The 20,369-nt window shown below is 35.8% G+C and overlaps 1 protein-coding gene across 1 annotated transcript in view; it reads left to right on the top strand.

The window, feature by feature from the left end:
• Positions 1–20,369, top strand: part of USP38 (ubiquitin specific peptidase 38) — a 36,893-nt gene extending 16,524 nt beyond the window's left edge. Inside the window, exons 7-10 of the mRNA XM_069105435.1 lie at positions 3,334–3,427; positions 5,162–5,268; positions 6,436–7,807; positions 19,105–20,369. Coding sequence (XP_068961536.1) covers positions 3,334–3,427; positions 5,162–5,268; positions 6,436–7,807; positions 19,105–19,266 — 1,735 coding nt within the window. The 3' untranslated portion in view covers positions 19,267–20,369. The remainder of the gene's footprint in view (positions 1–3,333; positions 3,428–5,161; positions 5,269–6,435; positions 7,808–19,104) is intronic.

Below are 20,369 nucleotides of genomic sequence, written 5' to 3' on the forward strand. Positions count from 1 at the left end.
GTCTTATTCAAGAACTAATGAAACCCAGGAAGTACAAGTATAAAACCTCTTCTGAAAATTAGAATGTTGATCATTTCCTATGCACTTTACAATCAACCAACAGGCATTTAACTTTTGCTACATAGAAGGCAGGCACTGGTGATACAATGGCCAGGAAACTAAATGATCCCTTCTCCCACTGGGCTAACACTTCTATTGGGGGAGGGGTGTACAATTTACAGAGTATTTAGGAATGAGGAACACTAGCAATTAGGAGATACCTGGAAAGGCTTTGTATAAAGGGTGATGTTTGAGACACTTCTTGAAGAAAGAGTTATTCTGTGGGACAGAGGTGAGGAGGGAATGCATTCCAGACCTGGGAATTGGCCAGTCTAAAAGAACAGATGAGGAACTGGCTACATGAAGAACAGAGCCAATTTGTCTGGAGGCAGTTGGGCTAGACTGTAGCATACAAGAAGGCATCTGATGTACAGTGTGACTAGAAAGTTAGATTGGGGCCAGGTTTTAAAATATTTTAAAAGCTAAATAGTATATATGTGATCCTAGAAGCAACAAGGAGTCCTTGGAGTTTGAATGAGGGGAAGACATGGTCAGATATATCTGTAAGCAGAATAACTTAGGGGCTTTGTAGAGGATAGATTGGAGTAGAAAGAGAAGTGAAACAGTTAAGAGTTCACTTGGGGGGACAATTGCAGTTTTCCTTGTGAGAAGTGATGAAGGTCTGGCCTAACTAAGGTGGGGTGCTATGAGAGAAAGAGTCAAGTGTAAGAGATAGTGTAGAAGTAGGAATATTTATAAACTTAGTGAATATGTGGAGTAAAGAATTGACGAGGACTCCAAATTTTTGTGAGCCTTGTAAATAACAAGTTGTATACAACATTCTGAATGTTGGAGATGGAAAGCTAGTTTGAAATTTTTAATAAGCGGTTTAGTAATGGAGAACTACAGTGCAAAAGGGAGACCTGAAATAAATATGTGTATCTGAGAGTCATCTGGCTAAAGGTGATAATTAAATCCATGATGTTGATAATCACTAAAAGAATGTAGAAAGAAGAGAAAGAGAGCTAAGAGAGCCTTAGAAAATACCCACAATTGGGGGCTATTATATGGATTGTGAGTCAAGAAAGGAGGTAGGAGGAGGAGTTGTTGGAGGGGTAGGAAACCAACAAGAAAAAGAAAGTTGTATTCTGAAAACCCAGAAAGATGTTTGTAGTTGGGAGGGTGATTGGGGGTGGGGAACAGGACAGGAAATAGTATCTGATGTGATGGGAGAGACCATCACAGCTAGTAATTAAGAGATTCTTGGTAACTTTAGGAAGAACAGTTTCCAGTTGAAGGTCAGAGACAGATTGCAAAGGGTTGAGAGGAGAAAAGAGGCAATGAGTATGTATTCTACGTGTTTGAAAAAGGGAGGAAAATTATGGAATGACTACTAAAGAGGGTAGTAGAGTTTAGGCAAGTTTTTAAAGGATGGGAGAACTTTAGGCACGTTTGAAAGGCAATAAAGAAGGTACCAGTAGATAGGAAAGGATGAATATCAGGGAGAGGGTGATTGAGAGAACGATCCACTGGAGAAGATAGGAGGGAAAGGTAATCAATGGCAGTTACCTGGGCAGGAAGCACTGCTTAATCAGATCCTAGAGGAAGGCGAGAATGGGGGAGGATGTTGAGGGTATGGAGATAGAGAAGATGGGGACAAAGAACTCCTGGGGAAGGGCTTTGATATCTTCAGTAAAGTAAAAGGTAAACTCCTCAGCAAGAGAAGATTGGTTTGTAATTGTGCATGCCTATAGAGAATGAGATTAAGAATTGTTGGGGAGAGGTGATGATTTCCCGTGCTGCTAGTTTGGGCATAAATCACATAATTTTTCTAAAATTCAGGATAATTATATATGTTCTTCCTACCTTGCACAGTTGATTGTTACAAGTAGAAGAATATAGTATGGAAGCACTTGGTGGCACTGCTATCCAGATGTGCATTGTTATTTAATAAATCATTAAAATTAGGGCCATAGTGTTAAGATTACCACCTCTCTTATCTCCAGTCCTTTTAATGCAATGGTTTTGGGGCTGCTAGGTGGTGCAGTGAATAGAGCATCGGCCCTGTAGTCAGTAGGACCCGAGTTCAAATCTGGCTTCAGACACTTAAAACTAACTAGCCATGTGACCTTCGGCAAGTTGCTTAACCCCAACTGCCCTCCCAAAAAAGAAAAAAAAAGACAATGGGTTTATTTCTATAATTGGGAATGAAGAAAAAGGCATGAGTGAAGAAAATAATGTAGATTAATGTTGATAGCTGATAGTGAACAAGGAGCATCATTTCCCCAGAAAAACCTCATATTTGGGTGAAGCAGGTAGCTTCTTTTTAGCCCCTCTTTTTTCATTTTGCTTTTCAAAAACACTTTAGTAAGGGGAAATAGGCAGCTGCATGCTCTAGCATCAGGTTGTCAGTTCATGGGGGCTTATTATTACTCTTACTGTTTTTTATGATTTACTTACAAGTAACTCTTTCACATCTCATACTTCACTTGAATAATCCTCTTAAGATGGACAGACTATAAATACAATTCCCATTTAAGAGGCAACTAAAATTCAGAGAAGGTAAGTTATATAACCAACTTCACACAGCTTGTGATTGGCAGAGCCAGAATCCAAACCCAGCTTGAGCACCTTATCTGACTGCCCTTGCTCCTTGAAACTTGCTGCAGCATTTCTGCTACTTTTTGCATTCTACAAAATTCTAGTTGGGGAAAAAATGTAAAAGAATATGCTGACGACTGAGGAGGGAACTTCTATGGCTATACTAGTGTCTCTGTATTTAAACTGTAATGTTATCTCAATATCTTTATTTAATCTTTAATCAAGTTTTCTGTTCCAGATATTTGGAATGCACATAGTGAGTGACACTTAATCAGGATCATAGAATGAGGTTTTCAACATAACTTTATTTACTATGTAATTCTAAGTTTACCTCTTTAAGAATATAAAACATTTTAGCCTCTTTTAGAAAGAACAGTTAAAGTAATTACACAATTTACTTTACGAATCTCTGCCTTCTTAAAAAGAGGATACAATGTAAAATTTAACCTTTTTGTTGTGACTTACTCTCATCATGTCTTATACTGTGTAGCATTCATACCTTATAGGTTATTGATCTAGGTCTTATTTGGCCCTATGCTAAAGGTAAATGGCCATTTTCATAATCACGGGGGTTCCCCCCATACACACACACATATAACCATATGATGTGTGAAAAAAGGTCATACAGTACAATAACCTTCCTTTAGATCCACTTTTATTTAATACCACTAATTGTGTTTTATTCTCTTTTAGTTTCAGGAGGCATGTATTATCTTTAAACCTAAATGGGTGCAATTCATTAATGAAAAAATTACAGCATCTTTTTGCCTTTTTGGCTCATACACAGGTAAGTATGAATTTGCCTGTGTTGATCATAACAGTAAGCACATTGTGCCAGGTCTGATGATGTTCATATTGTGAAACAAAACATCACATGAAAACAAGGCATCAACATAGTTTAAAATGACCTTTTTTTAATGTGTTTCATGCAGATACCTAATGAGGGGTAGTGTCTTACTTTCTCATACAGGTAGTAGAGTTTTTTGCCAACTACTTTGGAGTATGGTGAATTGTGACATTTAAAATCCATTATTTCTATACAGTAAATAAATGAAAATACAAATTTTTTTTTCCACTGGGTTTCAATTTTGCCAGCATTATGCAGACATGTTAACAGGAAGGAATAAAACAGTGAAGGAAGAAGAACCTTGATTTCAAGTAAAGGAGAGACAGTAATTTAATATGATATTTGCTTTTGGAGGGCTTTTTTTACACCACATTTTAAAACATGTGCCCTAATTGATGAAAATGGGCCTCTGACATTCACTGCTCTCTCTTTTGGCCCAATGGATTCCCAGGAATTCAAGTGGCAGTTTCTGGAACTCCCCCTCCTGCCCCCAATAAGGACTGTTTTGTTTTTTAACTCTTATTATCCATAATTTTGCTAGCTGGCAATTCCTAATAGCTCTTCTCTCTTGTTGGTAAGAATCTGGTAACAAAAAGCAGTCCCCCCTTGTTGGTTTCACTTACCGCCTACAAGATGAAAATATGAAAGGATTTACTTCGCTTCTGTTGGAGAATATTCCAATGATGTTCACATTATCTCATTGTCACAATTCTGTGATATGTTTGGTGTATTTCCCAACCTCCTCTATTTCTGCTTTGTTAGTTGTCTCTGCCATGTTTCTCCTCTGGTTGCTTGATTTTCTCATGTGAGCAAGGATGTGCTATGCTACTGAACTGGCTCAGTGGATAGAGCACTGGCCTTGGAGTTAGAATTCACATGTGACCTCAGACACATAGTAGGTACACAGCCAGTCCCTTCACCTCTGTCTACCCCAGTTTTCTCAATTAGCACCTACCTCCTGGAGTTATCTTACCAACAAGACAACTGATTTCTCCAGTGGGAAAATTTAGAGCCTTAGGAAGAAGTGACTGTATCTTAGAATTAGTGTTGAAGAAGGAAAGAAAGGGCTAGTTACATTCTGATGTACAACATAGATTTAGGGAAATCAGTTTTCAGAGGCTTTGTCGACGAAGTAGACAAAGCCTATGGACTACAATTCTCTAGGGCTAATCAGTCCAGAAGAAGATGGGTAATTTTCAGTAATGATTCTGAAAACTAAGAATTCCAGTGAGGTCATGAAGTCGGTAATGTAGAGTGGCAACCAAAATAACCTAGATGAGAGGTGACATGTAGAACAAGAAAAATATACATCTCTTTCTTCTCTTAGTTTGACCATATCTGGAGTATTGTCTCCATTTTAGGAAGGAAATTCATTAAGTGAAAAGCATCCAGAGGATAATAACCAGGATGGTAAAATACCACAAAATCATGTCATGAGATATTTGGTCAAAACAACTGGGGATATTTTAACCTATAGAAGACAAAGGGAATATGATAGCTAACTTAGAGTGGTTTTTTTTTGTTCAGGTTTTAGAGTAGATGGCCTTGAAATCACTCCAGCACCAAAATTTTACAATAATTCATAAATTCAGAGGATGATGACTTGGCCAAAAGTTATATTGTTCACTATGGATAAATTGTTTACTTCTGTTCTAATCTGCTTCTTGTCAATAGAGGGAAGCATATGCCCCACGGATATTTTTTGAGGCATCTAGGCCTCCCTGGTTTACTCCTAGATCACAACAGGACTGTTCTGAATACCTCAGGTTTCTGCTAGACAGGTAAAGTATTTCTAAACTTTACAAATATGGAATAGGTTTTTATATTGATGTTTATAAGTATTTCAAATGGGATTTTATTTTGATATTATTTTAAGTATCTAATAGTATCTGTAATAAGGAGGAAAATTGGTTTTAAACTCCATTGCATTCAATCCAATCTTTCAGTGTTATTTTTTAAAATACAATTTAGTTCTTCCTGGATCATCTTGTTTTTATTTCATCTGATAATTGGTTGTTTTGAGTATATTTTATTGTCACTTTTCTACTTTAAAAAATTTTTTTGAACCTGCTATCCTTTTCTTGCTCTGTAGCCTAAAATCCCTTTTATTAAAGATGCTGTGTTTAACTAACAAATTCTATATCTTGTTCCTGGTGAGCAGTTCTAGAAAACTTAGGTAGGTGGATTCTGGGTATAGTTCATCTTTTCTTTCCCTTCTCTTCTCTTAGTTTTTTGTTGCTCTGAGACCCTGTAAGCCTCCAAAACTTCTGAGCCTGGTCACATGCGGCCAACTGCTTGTCATTTAAGACATGGAGAAAGGCCTTGTTTCACCTCATTTTCAGTTCTTTCTATCGCCTGGCCTCTCTTTTCTCTGTTTAAACCAGTGCAGTGGCTATAGCGTGGTTATCATCTCCAGCAAACTTTTATTGAGCCGAGGCATTGAAACATTGGTTCAAAAAGAAGATACATAGTATTATAGACTGTTCACATACTTAGAAAACTAGTCCAAAAAAGACTTAGTCTTTTTCACCATTAACGATCAGATTTTCCTCCCAGTTTAACTACTAAATGCTGTATAGGACTAATCAAGCCTTGTCCCTACCCCAAGAAAATGAAAACTCTTTGTGATTATAGGGACATTTTAAAGATGAAGGCATTAGTTGGTAATAAAGTATTTCAATTTCATAGCAAAGTGACATGAAAATAAGAACTTTCTTTAGACTTTGGGGAGTATAACTTTTGGTATAGGTCATTTGGTTTTCTTGCAAAGCCAAAAATGGTGTAAACAACAGACTTCAACTTGTAACATTGTAAAAATGAGAAGGTAATATTTCTTAAACTTGAGGGAAGATAAATGACCTTCTAAATTAATGATTTTTCTGAAAACTTGCTTACTTGTAATTCTAAAGCTGGTTAAGAAAAGGTAAATGTGGTCATTTCCTTTGTAGACTCCATGAAGAAGAGAGAACCTTGAAAGCCCTGTCTTCACTGAAGCCTTCTGAAAGTATAGGATCCAGTGATGCTTCATTACAGGAAGTAGCCAGCAAGGCAACACCATTTACAGAGATCCCTTACACAAATGATAGTGAGAAAACCTTAATAGAAAAAATGTTCGGGGGAAAACTACAAACTAATATACACTGTTTGAACTGCAGGAGTACCTCACAGAAAGAGGAAGCCTTTACAGATCTTTCACTTGCATTTTGTCCTTCCTCTTCTATGGAAAACCTGTCTTTCCAAGGTCCATCATGTTCTCCTAAGGTGCAGGATGACTTTGTGGTACAGGCTAGCATGGTAACAACTGGCTCTCCTGAAGAGTCAGCACTTTGTCATCCTGTCTCCACTGTCTTTGGCTCGGAGACAGTCATGGATGAAGCAGCTTTAGACAATCTTCATTCTGAGCTTCACTGTACAGAAAACACTTTGGTCTCTAATGAACCATGCAAGATTCAGATTAACAGAGGAGTGTCTCAGAAACCAGGAGGTAAAAGCACACCTTCAGTTACTGACTTGCTAAATTATTTTCTGGCACCAGAGATCCTTAATGGCGATAACCGCTATTATTGTGAAAACTGTGCCTCTCTACAGAATGCAGAGAAAACTATGCAAATCATGGAGGAACCTGAATACCTTATTCTCACACTCCTGAGATTTTCCTATGATCAGAAGTGTCACATACGACGCAAAATCCTAGACAATGTGTCACTGCCTTTGGTTTTGGAGTTACCAGTCAAAAGAACTAACTCCCCCCTAACTTCATTATCAGAAAGTTGGTCAGTAGATGTTGATTTCACAGATACTGGTGAAAACCTGGCTAAAAAGCTCAAGTCCTCAGGGACTGATGAAGCATGCTGCCCCAAACTGGTGCCCTATCTGTTAAGCTCAGTTGTGGTCCACTCGGGCATCTCCTCTGAAAGTGGACATTACTATTCATATGCCAGAAATATCACAGGTTCTGACTCTTCCTTTCAGCTGTGCCATCAGTCTGAAACTCTGGCTCTAGCTTCCCCTCAGAGTCATTTGTTGGGGGGAGAAATTCCTACTGCAGTTATTGAGCAGGATCTGGAAAATAATGAAATGTCAAAGGAGTGGTTTTTATTTAATGATAGCAGAGTGACGTTTACCTCATTTCAGTCAGTCCAGAAAATTACCAGTAGGTTTCCAAAGGATACTGCTTATGTTCTATTGTACAAAAAACAGAATAGTACTAGTGGTTTCAGCACTAATAATACAACTAATGGACTCTGGGTGAATGGAGACCCGCCTCTGCAAAAGGAACTTATGGATGCTATAACAAAGGATAATAAACTGTACTTGCAGGTAAGTTGGAAGTATAACTAATTTGTGACTTACAGAACTTTTCCTATTTGTAACATTCCCCTTCAGTGATTGTCATGTGTGGTTAAGAGTTTTTCAAATTATACTAATAGCTAATTTTAAAATCTAATCTCTTAAATTCTCTGAGATTTATTCTTAAAGTGGGAATTTTGAGTTCTGAATATGAGGTTAGTGCAAAAGATATCAAGTTTATAAAGTATAAAATTGCAAAGTCTTCTAAAGTCTTTGTAAACCATTATATGCCATATAAATATCAGTTAGCAGTAGCAATATATAAAATTTGTTAATGCCATTCATAGGTTGTAGTTAATTATATTATTTCAATTATTTGAAAGTTGTCTCACACAACTAAGGTTAATGAATTTGTTAAAGCAGCCTTCAAAAGGAAGGAAAAGTGCCTTGCTTATGGGAAAGGTATAAGGCTTTTGTTGAAATCCCTGTTTGGAAAATCTCTCAACAGCAGCTCTTCACAAAACAGTTATCATATGTGTTTGAAATTGTTCAGTCATCTAGTTCAGGTCACTTTCTGGCCTTACACAATTGACATGATTTGGAGCTTTTGTTTCTGATAGTCACATAAAAAAACTGTTGAAGAGAGTGGTAGAGAAGATGGAAGAGAAAAAGGGCTACAGGTGCTAATTTTTAAGAAAGGAAGAAATCCCAGGAATGTTTGGCATGAGATTTATAGTTTGGCAAAATAATGGGTAGAGTATTGAATAAAATGTACATATCTAAGATGGGGACTTAAGAGTGTCCTACTAGGCAAAACTTGATGGTTGTCAAATGGGTAAAGCAAATGCATGCAAAACCCTCTATTGGGATTTAAGTGAGCTATGTGACTGAGATTTTACTTTTGCAAAATTGGCTGACATTCATTGGCATAAAAGTACAGTATAATGATAGGGCAGCCAAAGTAGAAATTAACTTTCAATCCAAATTTTTTCTAAAGAGAAAAAATAATGCATTAATTGAAAGTGTAAATTACATTATAGTGAATCTAATTGCCTCTTAGAAAACAAGTTGGTCAGAATGCAAGTCGATCAAAATACTAGGAGAAAGAAAAGTCTAAGTTAATGCTTAGACAGAAACATCTGGAAGAAAGTTTCTTAAGCCACATGTTCCTGTTGAATGGAAGAAAACTTAAACTTAAAAAATACCCCCTAAAAGAGACCTTAAAAAGATTTGTACTATAACATTGTAACAAAATGCAAAATTGAACCCCAGTGTATGAATGGATAATTTTCCAAAAGGGGGTCTCTAAATTGACTTTGTTCATTTAAAAAGGCATTTTCCCAAAGAAAAAAAATAACAAATGGTGGTTACGGTCCCCAGGCTAGTGCACAGCAGCCAAAATGAGCTTTGAAGTAATTGACCCAGTATGAATATTAGAGAGCTTGGGCACAGTGTCAGTCAATCAAACCTTTGTGCCTACATGTGCTAGTTACTAGAGATACATAGATAAAATAGCTTGTACAGTAAAACATTTTCAAAGAATTCTAACTTAGGGATAACTTTGTCTTCTACCAGTTCAAAGCTACTAGTAATGATTTGTGTGATATGGGTAAGATAGGAGTATTAAGTTTAGCAGGGGTAGGGAGCCCGGTGCCTGGAGGCCACATGCGGCCCTCTAGGTCCTCAAATGTAGCCCTTTGACTAAATCCAAACTTCACAGAACATATTCCAAATCTTTTATTTTTTATTTTCTTTGGCCCACCTCTTTATTGAGTCTTTCACAATGTCTGCCAGTCACCCCCAATTCTTTCACTAGAACTTAATATACCCTTGAGCTTTCTTCTAGTTCTGAATATAGTTATATTCAATTGAATTCATAGAAGTTTATTTTGTTTTTTATTTCCTCTTCTATCACTTCTTAGCCCTTGTCATTCAACTGAAACTTCGACCCAACTAACAAACATCTCTTAATCACCAGATATAATGGGCATTTCTCTTTTTTTTTTTCCATCTCTGTTGCAATCAACACTCTTAACTAACCTCATTCACTCTCCTCAGTTTTCGTTACAGTACTGTCCTGGTTCTCCTTTGCTGACTCTTTACTTACGTTCCACTCCTTAGCTCTGCCCCAGGGCTCTGTTTTGCATCATGTTCTCTATATTCTCTCTGTTGGTGTTCTCATCAGCTCTTATCCTCTCTAGTCACCCGGCTCCCAGATCTACATATCCATCCTTAGTTTCTTGCCCTGTATTCTAGCATCACATCTCCAACTGCCCACATAGGATATTTAAAATGTATGTCCTGGAAAACATTTCAAATTCAACACATCAAACAGATCATTATTTTCCTTCTCAAACTCACTTTTCTAAACTTCCCTGTTTCTTTGGAGAGCACCACTATCCTACTAGTCTCTGAGGATTACACATTTAGCATCTTAACCTTGACTCCTCACTTACACACACACACATCTAAGCACTTGACAAATCCTAGTTCACTCCCTCAGTACCTCTCTAGTATATGGTGGTGTATGTGGCAAGTCTTATTTTGCAAATACTATACTTAACATCATAAGTATGCTGAGTTAGTACAACTTCTATTAAATAAAATTATTTACAAATTTTCCTCTATCTACAGTAATATAATATCCAAAATGTGGCTTACCTAGTAAAATTTGAGGCACATTAATATGCCTTAGAACCACTGGTCTAGCCTTGCTGTTGCTTGTGTTGTGTATGTCACATCCTATGAATGAAATGCTTTCCTTCCTCACCTTTGCCTCATACAATATCTTACTTTAAGCCTCAACTTTAAGTATTACCAGAAAGCTTTTCCAGATTCTCCCAACTGCTAGTATTGAAGGATCCTTCAACCCTGAACTGCCATATATTTTGTCTCCCCAAAAATAAGATCCTTGAGAACAGGGACTATTTGATTTTTGCTTTACTTGGAATCCCCAAGATATATCACAGTGCCTGGCTAAAGAACAGATTTTTAATGCTTGTTGGTTGATTTTTCTCTTAATAAATATTTAAACCTTTGAGCCTCACACCAGTAAGAAATAGTGGGTCTTTGGATATACAAAACCTTTTTTACATTTCAGAGGAATTCTGGCTTCTGATTGTCTCCAACAAACTGGTTCTCAGGAAGTTGTACGTACTACTAAAATAACAATACTGAGAATCCTAGGAAGTATGAGTACTTATCTTTTTCCTTCTTGAACTTCATCCTGGATCAGCCCTGTGGATGAAGTGGGAAGTAGGATTGAAGATGGTCCAGGGTAGCAGCCAGTGTTGGGAATGGAAATCCGAGGTTAGTGGCAGAATACTTTTGGCTGTCCCATGGGGCTTATTCCTAGAAGGTTGCCGTTAGTTAGTCTAGTGTCATGACAACCAAATCCCTGGTTTAATAGTGCAGATGAAATGTATATGATCAGAAGACAGACAATCCATAATGTTTAGGAGATGTAAAGTAGTAGTACAAATACAGTGGATTGGTTTGGGAGGAAGTTATATAGATACAGTACAAATATAGTACAAAATAGAATTTGATCGCCTACTGGTCTGTACAGACAGACACCCACACCCACACACCCCCTTCCCAGTTAATTTCTAAAAGGGATGGCCTGGTTAATAAGGAAATAGATAAAACTAAAAAGATTAATTAACTAAATTTAACTAAAGTAAAATGATAAATATCAGGAAAATTTCATTCTTTTAATGACTGTTTTGGGAAACTATTCTCTGAGAAATAGCGATACTTATATCAGAAATGAGTTTTTAGGGACATGACTTTTGGCACAAATTGAATGGTTTAAAAATAAGAAAAAAATTTCTGATTCTTAGTATTTGACATTGAGCTTCTTTTTTTTCCTAGCGGGCAAGACTAATTATATTCTCTTGCCATCCTGAAAGCAGATTTGAAAAAAACAAATGGTTAACAAATTTTAATTCTTAGAAAAGTAACATATTTATATTAACATGTGTTGGTAATTTTGACATAAGTTTGCTTCCTTCCAAAACATAACTTAATTCCACTTCCTTAATCCAAGGAGCTTCCAAAAGCTATCATCTTCCAGTGATGAAAATGTTTTTTAGTTTTTGGCTACTTGTCATTATTGAGTAAATTTTACAGTTTTCTGTATATGGGTGTCATTTTTCATTCACAGTACAATAGTTTGATTTAATCTTATATCATAAAATTTATGTGGAGGTAATTTAGCATACTTAGCATACTTTAACATACTGTGTCTTGTTCTGTGTATTGAGAGGCAACAGGGTATACAAAGACTTTAGAAGCCAAAGGAAAACCTGTATTCAAATTCTGTTTCTGACCCTTTTGACTTTAGACAAACCACTGAACCTGTTTGGCCCTACGAGTAAAAGTGGGACTTAGCCTTGTTAGCCTATAATATCCTACTAATAGATGGTGTCATTAGGAAATGCTGGAGTTAGAAAAAATAAATATTCCTGCATTCAAAGATCTTCTGTGTTCCACGGAAGGCAAGAAAAAATTCCTATTCACCTTGCTAGTTTCCTCTTGAAATAAGAAATCTTAAGCATACAGTAAAAATCAAGCTTAATATTATAAGGAAAATCAGATTTACAGATGGAATGGGCTGTAAATTGTAATTCCTGACCCCTCATTATAAAAATAAATAGGCGTAACACAGATAGTGAGTAGCAGTGGTGGGATTTCAGCCTGAAGCTTCTGGACTCCAAAACCAACATCCTTCTCACTGTACCTGATCCATAGCACTATTCAAGAGTGACCTAGGTTTAAAAACAAAACTTTTCAATAATTCACACTTTTTATATTGTTTTAAGGTTTATAAAGCAGTTTCCTCACTTTAAAAAATCTGGGGGTGGCTAGGTGGCACAGTCAAGAGCACCAGCCCTGAAGTCAGGAGGACCCGAATTCAAATTTGGCCTCAGGCACTTAACACAAAAACTAGCCATGTGACTTCAGACAAGTCACTTAACCCCAATTGCCCTCACCAAAAAAAGCAAAAAAAAGTACTTGAAAAAATCTGCAGTGGGTAGGTCTTGCAAGTATTATTCCTATTTTATAGATGAAGAAACAGACCTAGAAAAATTAGACGACTTGTATCCAGGGCAGATTTGAACTCGCATCTTTTTATTCCAAGTCTCTAGCCATTATTAGAAATCCAGCATTTCAAACTAATTGTTAAAATCTTGTCATGAATCAGAATCCTTAATTACTAGTTAAATTCTTCCATTATGTCACCAAGAAAAGTATAAACAAAAATTGTTGTATTCCAGGTTCACAGATGGAACACTTGTACTTGAACAAGAAGGAAAATGACTAACTTTATTGCTTTCTACCTGGTGATCTTCTGTTTGTTTCATCAGAGGGAGGACCTTCACAGCACAGAACTGTGAGAATAGTTTAGTGGAATTCAGATTGCCACACTGTATTAGCCACAACTAGCAAAGATTCTGTGGTTAAGATGGGTAAAAAGAGTGTGTGCCCTCAACAGATTGTGAGTGCAACAGTCTTGTTAAGAAATCCTGAAATTACTCTCCTCCTTCCCCCAAGAAAATTATTTTTAATTACACATAGTATTTAGGTTAGAATTCTATACTTGAGCGAATTTGTGGACTATATGCAATTTTGAGGGTTACCCTACTCATTGTTTAAAGGAAAAGTGTTTTTCCTACTTTCAGATAGCTGACTTAAAAATAAACATTTGGAACACAGCCCATTTTGAAGTTGGGAATTATCTATATCTGATTGTGTAGCAAGCCCAAGCTTGTGCATTTTTTTTTAATCTCTAGGTTTAATCACATTTGCGATTTAAGGGTTTTCTATTGTCATCAGCTTTATGTATTAAGAAAGTAATAATAATAGCTTACATTTAATATAGAGCTTACTATGTGCTAGGCATCATACAATTTTTATCTCATTTGATCCTTGCAACAACCTTGGGGAGATAGGTGCTGTTATCTCCATTTTAGGTGAGGCAAACAGTTAAGTGACTTGCCCAAAGTCAAACAACTAGCAAGTGTCTGAGGCAAAATTTGAAGTCTGGGCTTCCTATTAGCTACCATGTCACCTAGCTGTTTCTAAATAACTAGCAAAGCAATTAGAATAAGATCTAAATTGCTTGCTTTATCAAACCAAACCATTTTGATCTCTCAATTTTATGCCAAGCAACTATTTTGTTTCTTTCAAAAAATTAAGCATGTTTTAATAATTGCCAAGCAACTAGAAAATGTGAGGGAACTTGTTTTCAGCTGTTAAATTTAGTATTCTTACTTTTAATCTTGATAGCTCGGTAGATTTTATTTTTATAAAATAGTTCTATCCCTTAGTACCCTTAGGTTTTTATTTAATACAATACTAGTTTTGTGCCTATTCATTATAGTGACTTTTTATTCTGTAGTAGATTACTTTGTATAAAATATCTTGGCTTTAACATAGCATTAAAACTAGACATCATTTTTTGCCAAAAAATTATTCTAACATTTACCAAAAAAGAAGAGATTTGGAATAAGCATTTTAAGGTTACCTGTATGTGTACTACACATTTTATTAAAATAGATATCTTCATAAATATACAAACTCAGTTTATTAGTGATAGGTTCTGATATCAACTTCTGAGTAACAACAAGAAGAGAAATAAGTAAGCTGAGTGATAAGATGAAGCCATCGTTGCCTAGGCAAATGTTTTTCAAGAGAATTGTCTTTTTCCTGTCTTTTCATACCCATAACCTAATATTGAGCTGGGGAACCTGTGGCTTCAAGGCCATATGTGGTCTTCTAGGTCCTTGGGTGGGGCCTTTTTACTGAGTCTAAGTTTTACAGAACAAATCCTTTTACTAAGGGGATTTTTTCTATGAGTTTTATATTTGTTAAAGGACTGCACCCAAGGACATAGAAGACCACATGTCACCTTGAACCTGCAGGTTCCCCATCCCTCACCTAATTCATATGAAATTCTATCAGATTTTAAATTCTAGGTACCTAAGTAGAAGTTGCAGAGCTCTTTCCATTTGTCTTTTTTAGAGATGGTGGAGAGGGAGCCGGCAAACATCCAGAGGAACAGTACAGGGAAACTACCACTACAGGATCTAACTATTCCTACAGTGGAGATCTAAGAAAAATAGTTTAGGAATCATAGATGGCATTTATACAGCACTTTTCCAAGCACAGAGTACATATGAGTAAACTGAGGTTCAGTACTTACTAGTAGTCAGTCTTTTCCTGAGTCTTTGATGGTGTTTGATTTTAATCATTTGTCTTAACTTAGAGCAAGAAATCAAAAATTCTTAGCTCCCACAGCAACAATAACTCTTCTGTGTGCATAGTATATTAGTAATTATGGGATTAACAAATACCCTGACAAATTTGCTATGTAAATTAGTTGCTATGGGAACTATGACTTTTGACTGTTAAAAATGTACCCCAAAGTTATGTTTTTCCCTTGTAGAGAAAAACTAAATGAATAGGGCAGTTTTTTCTATTTTCATTTGCTCATTTGGGAATCTTTCCCAAAGATTAAGAATGTGTCATAGCAGACCTCTGTCAACCCAATATCTGTACAGTCAGATGACAACTAAAAAAAGAATGGCAGTTTCGTTCTGCTACTTACCAAGAAAGCTTCATGAACTAAATACAGGTTTTATGATTCCAAAAGCAATGGGACAATTAACCTAATTGCTTATTCTGTATCCTTCATTAAGCCTTGGGAGAAGACAGCTTAACTTTCTCAATTGCTTGAAATTCAGACCAAATTCTCTTACCTTGAGAGCTGTGTTTAAAATGTCTTGTACTCACCACAGTAAGTTTACCCAATCTAACTCATTGGGAACATTTATCAGATTATCCAACACAGGTTGTAAGTGCAGCTAAAAATTAATTCTCTTAGTACCACATCACATCTTCTATTTGAGGGGTCAGTTTAATAAAAAAAATTATATAGCATGACAGCAGGATTTTAGCCTATTCCAGAGGCTGACTGTGTAACTTTGGGCAAGACTTTTAACCTCTCTGAAACCTCAATTTCTTCATCTTTAAATGAGAAAGATAGATATAACATACATCACCAGGATTATTGTGAGGGTAACATGTGAGATAGTGTATTTAAAGCATTTTACAAACCTTGAAGTATGTATAAATGCCAGCTGTTATTAAGTAATAGGGTTAGAACGTTGGCAATTTTTTCCATCTTAATACACATAACTTGTCTTTTACACCTGTTTAACTTATTTTTCAAATGAAAGAATCAGAATTTTACTTAGTTGAATTCATAGAAATATTGAATACTTCGGAAAAAAGTTTACTGTTTTACTGGAGGGGTTGTAGTCAGCATTTAAAAAATAGTCTAGTTCTTTGCTCCAAGCAAGTCTTGGAGAGAGCAAGCTTCAGTAAAATGACAAGAGGCTTGTCCAGAAATGCTCAAATTCACAGATAGTGTTAAATGTCTCCTTTAACCTGTCAGAGAATTTGCTAGTCTACTACTGCATTACAACATTATGCTTTACCATACCACTAGCTGCATTTTATTCTGACAGCTCCACATAAGTCACTGAGCACAACTAAAAATAGTTACTCCTAAGGGGATCATCAAAACACTGGATTTTTTTTTTTATTTTGCATAATGGAAAATTCAGTCTTACATTACCAAGGGGGTTAAACTGAAATTTTACATTTAGTTAAGAACAAAAAAATGACATATTCTTGAAAAGGTATAGGCCAAACTTAGCAGATCACCGGGGTTGACAGGTCAGTGAACCTAAACTTTTAGCCACTACAGTAGTAGCTAATATAGTCCTCAGAACAGAGTTGACCTGGTGTCGACATTCTTTTTAAAAGTCAAGCTGATTCTTTATCAGTAGCTATCACATCCACACATAAAGCTTTCCCCACATAGAAAGTAATGGATTTCATTTTGCACACCTAAGTCAGTTACAGCAAATCTTTTATGTCTTTTGCTCTATTGTGCTACCAAGATTTCTGCAGCAATGATAGGTGGAAAGCAGAAAAAATGATTTGTCAGTGTGGCTAAGAAGTATTTATTGGTCAGCGGTATCACTTCTCTCTGCTTGGAGTTTTTGTAGGTAGAAAATACTTGGCAATCACCTACACTGCAGCTAGTCATTATTTTCTTTTGACTCTAAATTATCATTGCAATTTTCATTGGAACAAATACTTGACTTACTGATTTTAAGTACAATTCGTGGTTTGTTTTTTGTTTGGTAGTCAAGGATAATATAATGCAGATATATATTGAATTTAGTTTAGCATATTTCAGATACTGTGAGGGCACAGGAGTTAAATGTGCTGTAAACAACTTTACATTTCTTTGAAAATTTATTTAAATCAAAGGATGTTGGACTGGCTAACATAGCTTCTATTCCTAGCACAGTAATAACATGGTTTGTATCCAGTAAATTACTTGACTTTTGAACCTATTAAAATTCTTTGTCAGTAAAATAAGGGGTTTAGATAATAGTTGGTCTCGAACATCCTATGATTTTCTTTACTGATAAAAATATGAAGACTCAAATAGATGGTAAGCTTAGGTTAATGATATGACTGAAATTAGGGTACTCTTCTTAAAAATGGCATGCTGCAGACTTGGTTGTAGTTCATGATACCTTGAACTTTGGATTTAAAAATGAACAAACAGCAGTTTCTGTTGGACTTAACTGGCCTGGGTCATCTTATGTGTCTGGATTTCAGTTTTCCTCATCTACAAAATGAGGGTCGAGCTAGGTGGTCTTTAAGGTCCTGTCCAACTCAAAGATTCTGTGACCCATACAATATCCAGCTGTATTAATATAATTATCATTATATTAAGTTATATTATATGAAATTAATGTATTAATATAATATATTAATATAGTATTGAATAATTTACAAGTTTCCTATCTAGCGAGTATGACTCTTGCCATTAAACTTAATCTACAAGATTTTAGTCTTTGCTATCTGGATTTGCCATTGGTTTCGTCACTTGTATTACAAAGACCAAATAGCTGATGCCTTACAATGCCATTGTAGACTTGGGGAAATTTGGAAGAAACTTGGCTCCCTTAGTTTTTTTCATTGCCTCAGTTCCCATAATTGACAATTTCCAAAATACCCACAGATCTGGAACAATGCTTTGTGTTTGCTAGCTAGTTTTTATGTGTGCACAAGTCTATTCCTATAATGTACCCTGAGTATGCAAGGAGAGAAATCTTTCCCTAAGTGTGTTGGTGTTTATTAAATAAGCTTTAATGTTTTCTCTGGGGCAGCTTAACAGGCTCTTCTTTCTGATGTAGGATCATAGAATTTTTAGCTAGAAGGGACCTAAAAGATCATCTAATTCAACCCCCTCACTTTACAGATGATGAAAACTGAGGTCAAGATGAAATGACTTTATCCAGGGTCACAAAAATGTAAACAGCTGATCTAGTATTTGAACACAATCTGAAGATTCAGGGCTCATTCCACTATACCATCAGTTGATGAACAAGGCATTTATTAAGCACTTCCTATGGGTTAGGCCCTGGGAATACAAAGACCGAACTAAGAGTCCCTCCCCTCAAGGAGTTTATATTCTACTGGTGACAACATATACATAAATAAGAATATACAAGAGAAAACCAACGTAAGTGGAGAGCAGGGAAGAAACATATCTCTGGGGTTAGAGAGATCTTCATGTTAAAAGTATTAATGAGAGTTTTGAAGGAAATGAGGTATTTTTTTAAATTTGCTTTTAGTTTACAACATCCAGTTCCACAAGTTTTTGAGTTATAAATTTTCTCCCTCTCCTCCCTGCTTCCCCCCATGGCGGCATGCAATCTGATATAAGTTGTACATATGCCTTTACATTAAATGTGAGTCAAGTTGTAAAGGATTATAACGAATGAACAATGAGGAGGAAATGAAACAAAACAAGAAAAAGAGCAAGTGGTTTGCTTCAGTCTACATTCAGACTCCACAATTCTTTCTCCGGATAAGATTCTAAAGGTGAAGGAAGGCATAGGGAACAGCTAGTGCAAAGGCACAGAAATGGAAGAATGAGTATCCTGTTTTAGAAATGACAAGAAAACCAGTTTTGCTGAACCATAGAGTACAGAAAGGGGGAGTAGCATTAGGTTGGAGTGAACCCCTGCCATTATCTCCTTCCTGATCTGCCAATTCTATGACTTTAAATGTTTACCAGTACCTTATTTTTCCAGCTAAAAAATAAAGACTATATAGAGATATATTAAAGTATATAAAGTCCACTTGTTCTGAAGGTAGAGTATTGAGATGTTCTGTTAAAAGAGTAACTTTATGTAACTTCCATTATATTTTTGAATTTGTTTTTATTTTAGGAACAAGAGCTGAATGCTCGAACACGTGCACTACAGGCTGCTTCTGCTTCCTGTTCCTTTCGGCCCAATGGATTTGATGACAATGACCCTCCAGGAAGCTGTGGACCAACAGGGGGAGGGGGTGGAGGAGGATTCAGTACAATTGGCAGGCTAGTTTTTTGATCCTAAAAAGGAAAAGTCCTATCCTGAATGCACTGATTATAAAACATCATCCAATACTTCTTATTATGACTGTTAACATGTCGGATTGTATCAAACATATCTAGTTTTGTTTTCTTTTTCATTTGATCCCTGTACTAAGAACCTACCCATTACTTGTTTTTATTTTCTTGACAATACATTTATTTATTAACAAAGTGCATCATGGAAAAAATCTACCTCTTAAAAGTCCATTTACTTTTATGTTTAGACATGCTTGACCAAAAGAAAACATAAAACTTTCAAAGAAAATATATACAAGGTCCCTAATTAAGCTGCATTAAATTTAGTAGAGGCAATTAAACTGTCCTGCTCCTATTCATACTGAGCAAAAGGAGAATTTATTGTCCTTTTGAAAAGAAATCTGCATTGAACCAAGAAATGAAGAGGGTGGGAAGAGGTTTGAAACATTTAAATGTATCATACATAGTTATCCCATCATTAAATTTGTACATCCTTGAAAATATCAGAGGTGATGCAATCTATAATGAAGGCAATAACTTAACATTTGTCCTGCTACAGTACTTTACAGGTTAGTGCTCTTCAGAGACGTTTTATTTACATTTCAAGTACAAATGTTTAAGGAAGAACATTTATAGATATTTGCTAAATTGATTTCAGAAAAAAGTGCATGGTCCTGTAGGAACAAAATTTTTAACTAGAATTTGCTAACTTTGTAGTATTTCTAATTGTTTAAGGATTTTTAAATTCTATTTCAGGGAGTATATCTGCTTCGTGTTTTGAAGGAGGTGGGTTCTGTATGTGCCTTGCAGTACTGTAATTAAAAATGTGAGTCTTTGGCTGCAGAAAATTTAAAGAACATGAAACCTTACAAATTAACTTTTTGTGTGTGTTGATAGTATTAGAATTATAACTTTGTGAAAGATAATAGATTTTCCAGAAGTAAAATCTGGTGGTTCTAAAAAAAAAAAGAAAGAAAAAAAAAGATGTTTGGTAGTTTATTTTAAACTCTTAAAAGAATTCAGAAGAAATTATTCTAGGAAAGCATAATTTTTTTGAATTGCATTAACCAAACAAAATCCTGAGCATTAAACATTGATCCTAAA

This window comes from Petaurus breviceps, unplaced genomic scaffold, assembly GCF_028583685.1.
Source record: "Petaurus breviceps papuanus isolate PSGF00001 unplaced genomic scaffold, PetGlider_PUasm1.0 76, whole genome shotgun sequence".
Classification (NCBI taxonomy): Eukaryota; Metazoa; Chordata; class Mammalia; order Diprotodontia; family Petauridae; genus Petaurus; species Petaurus breviceps.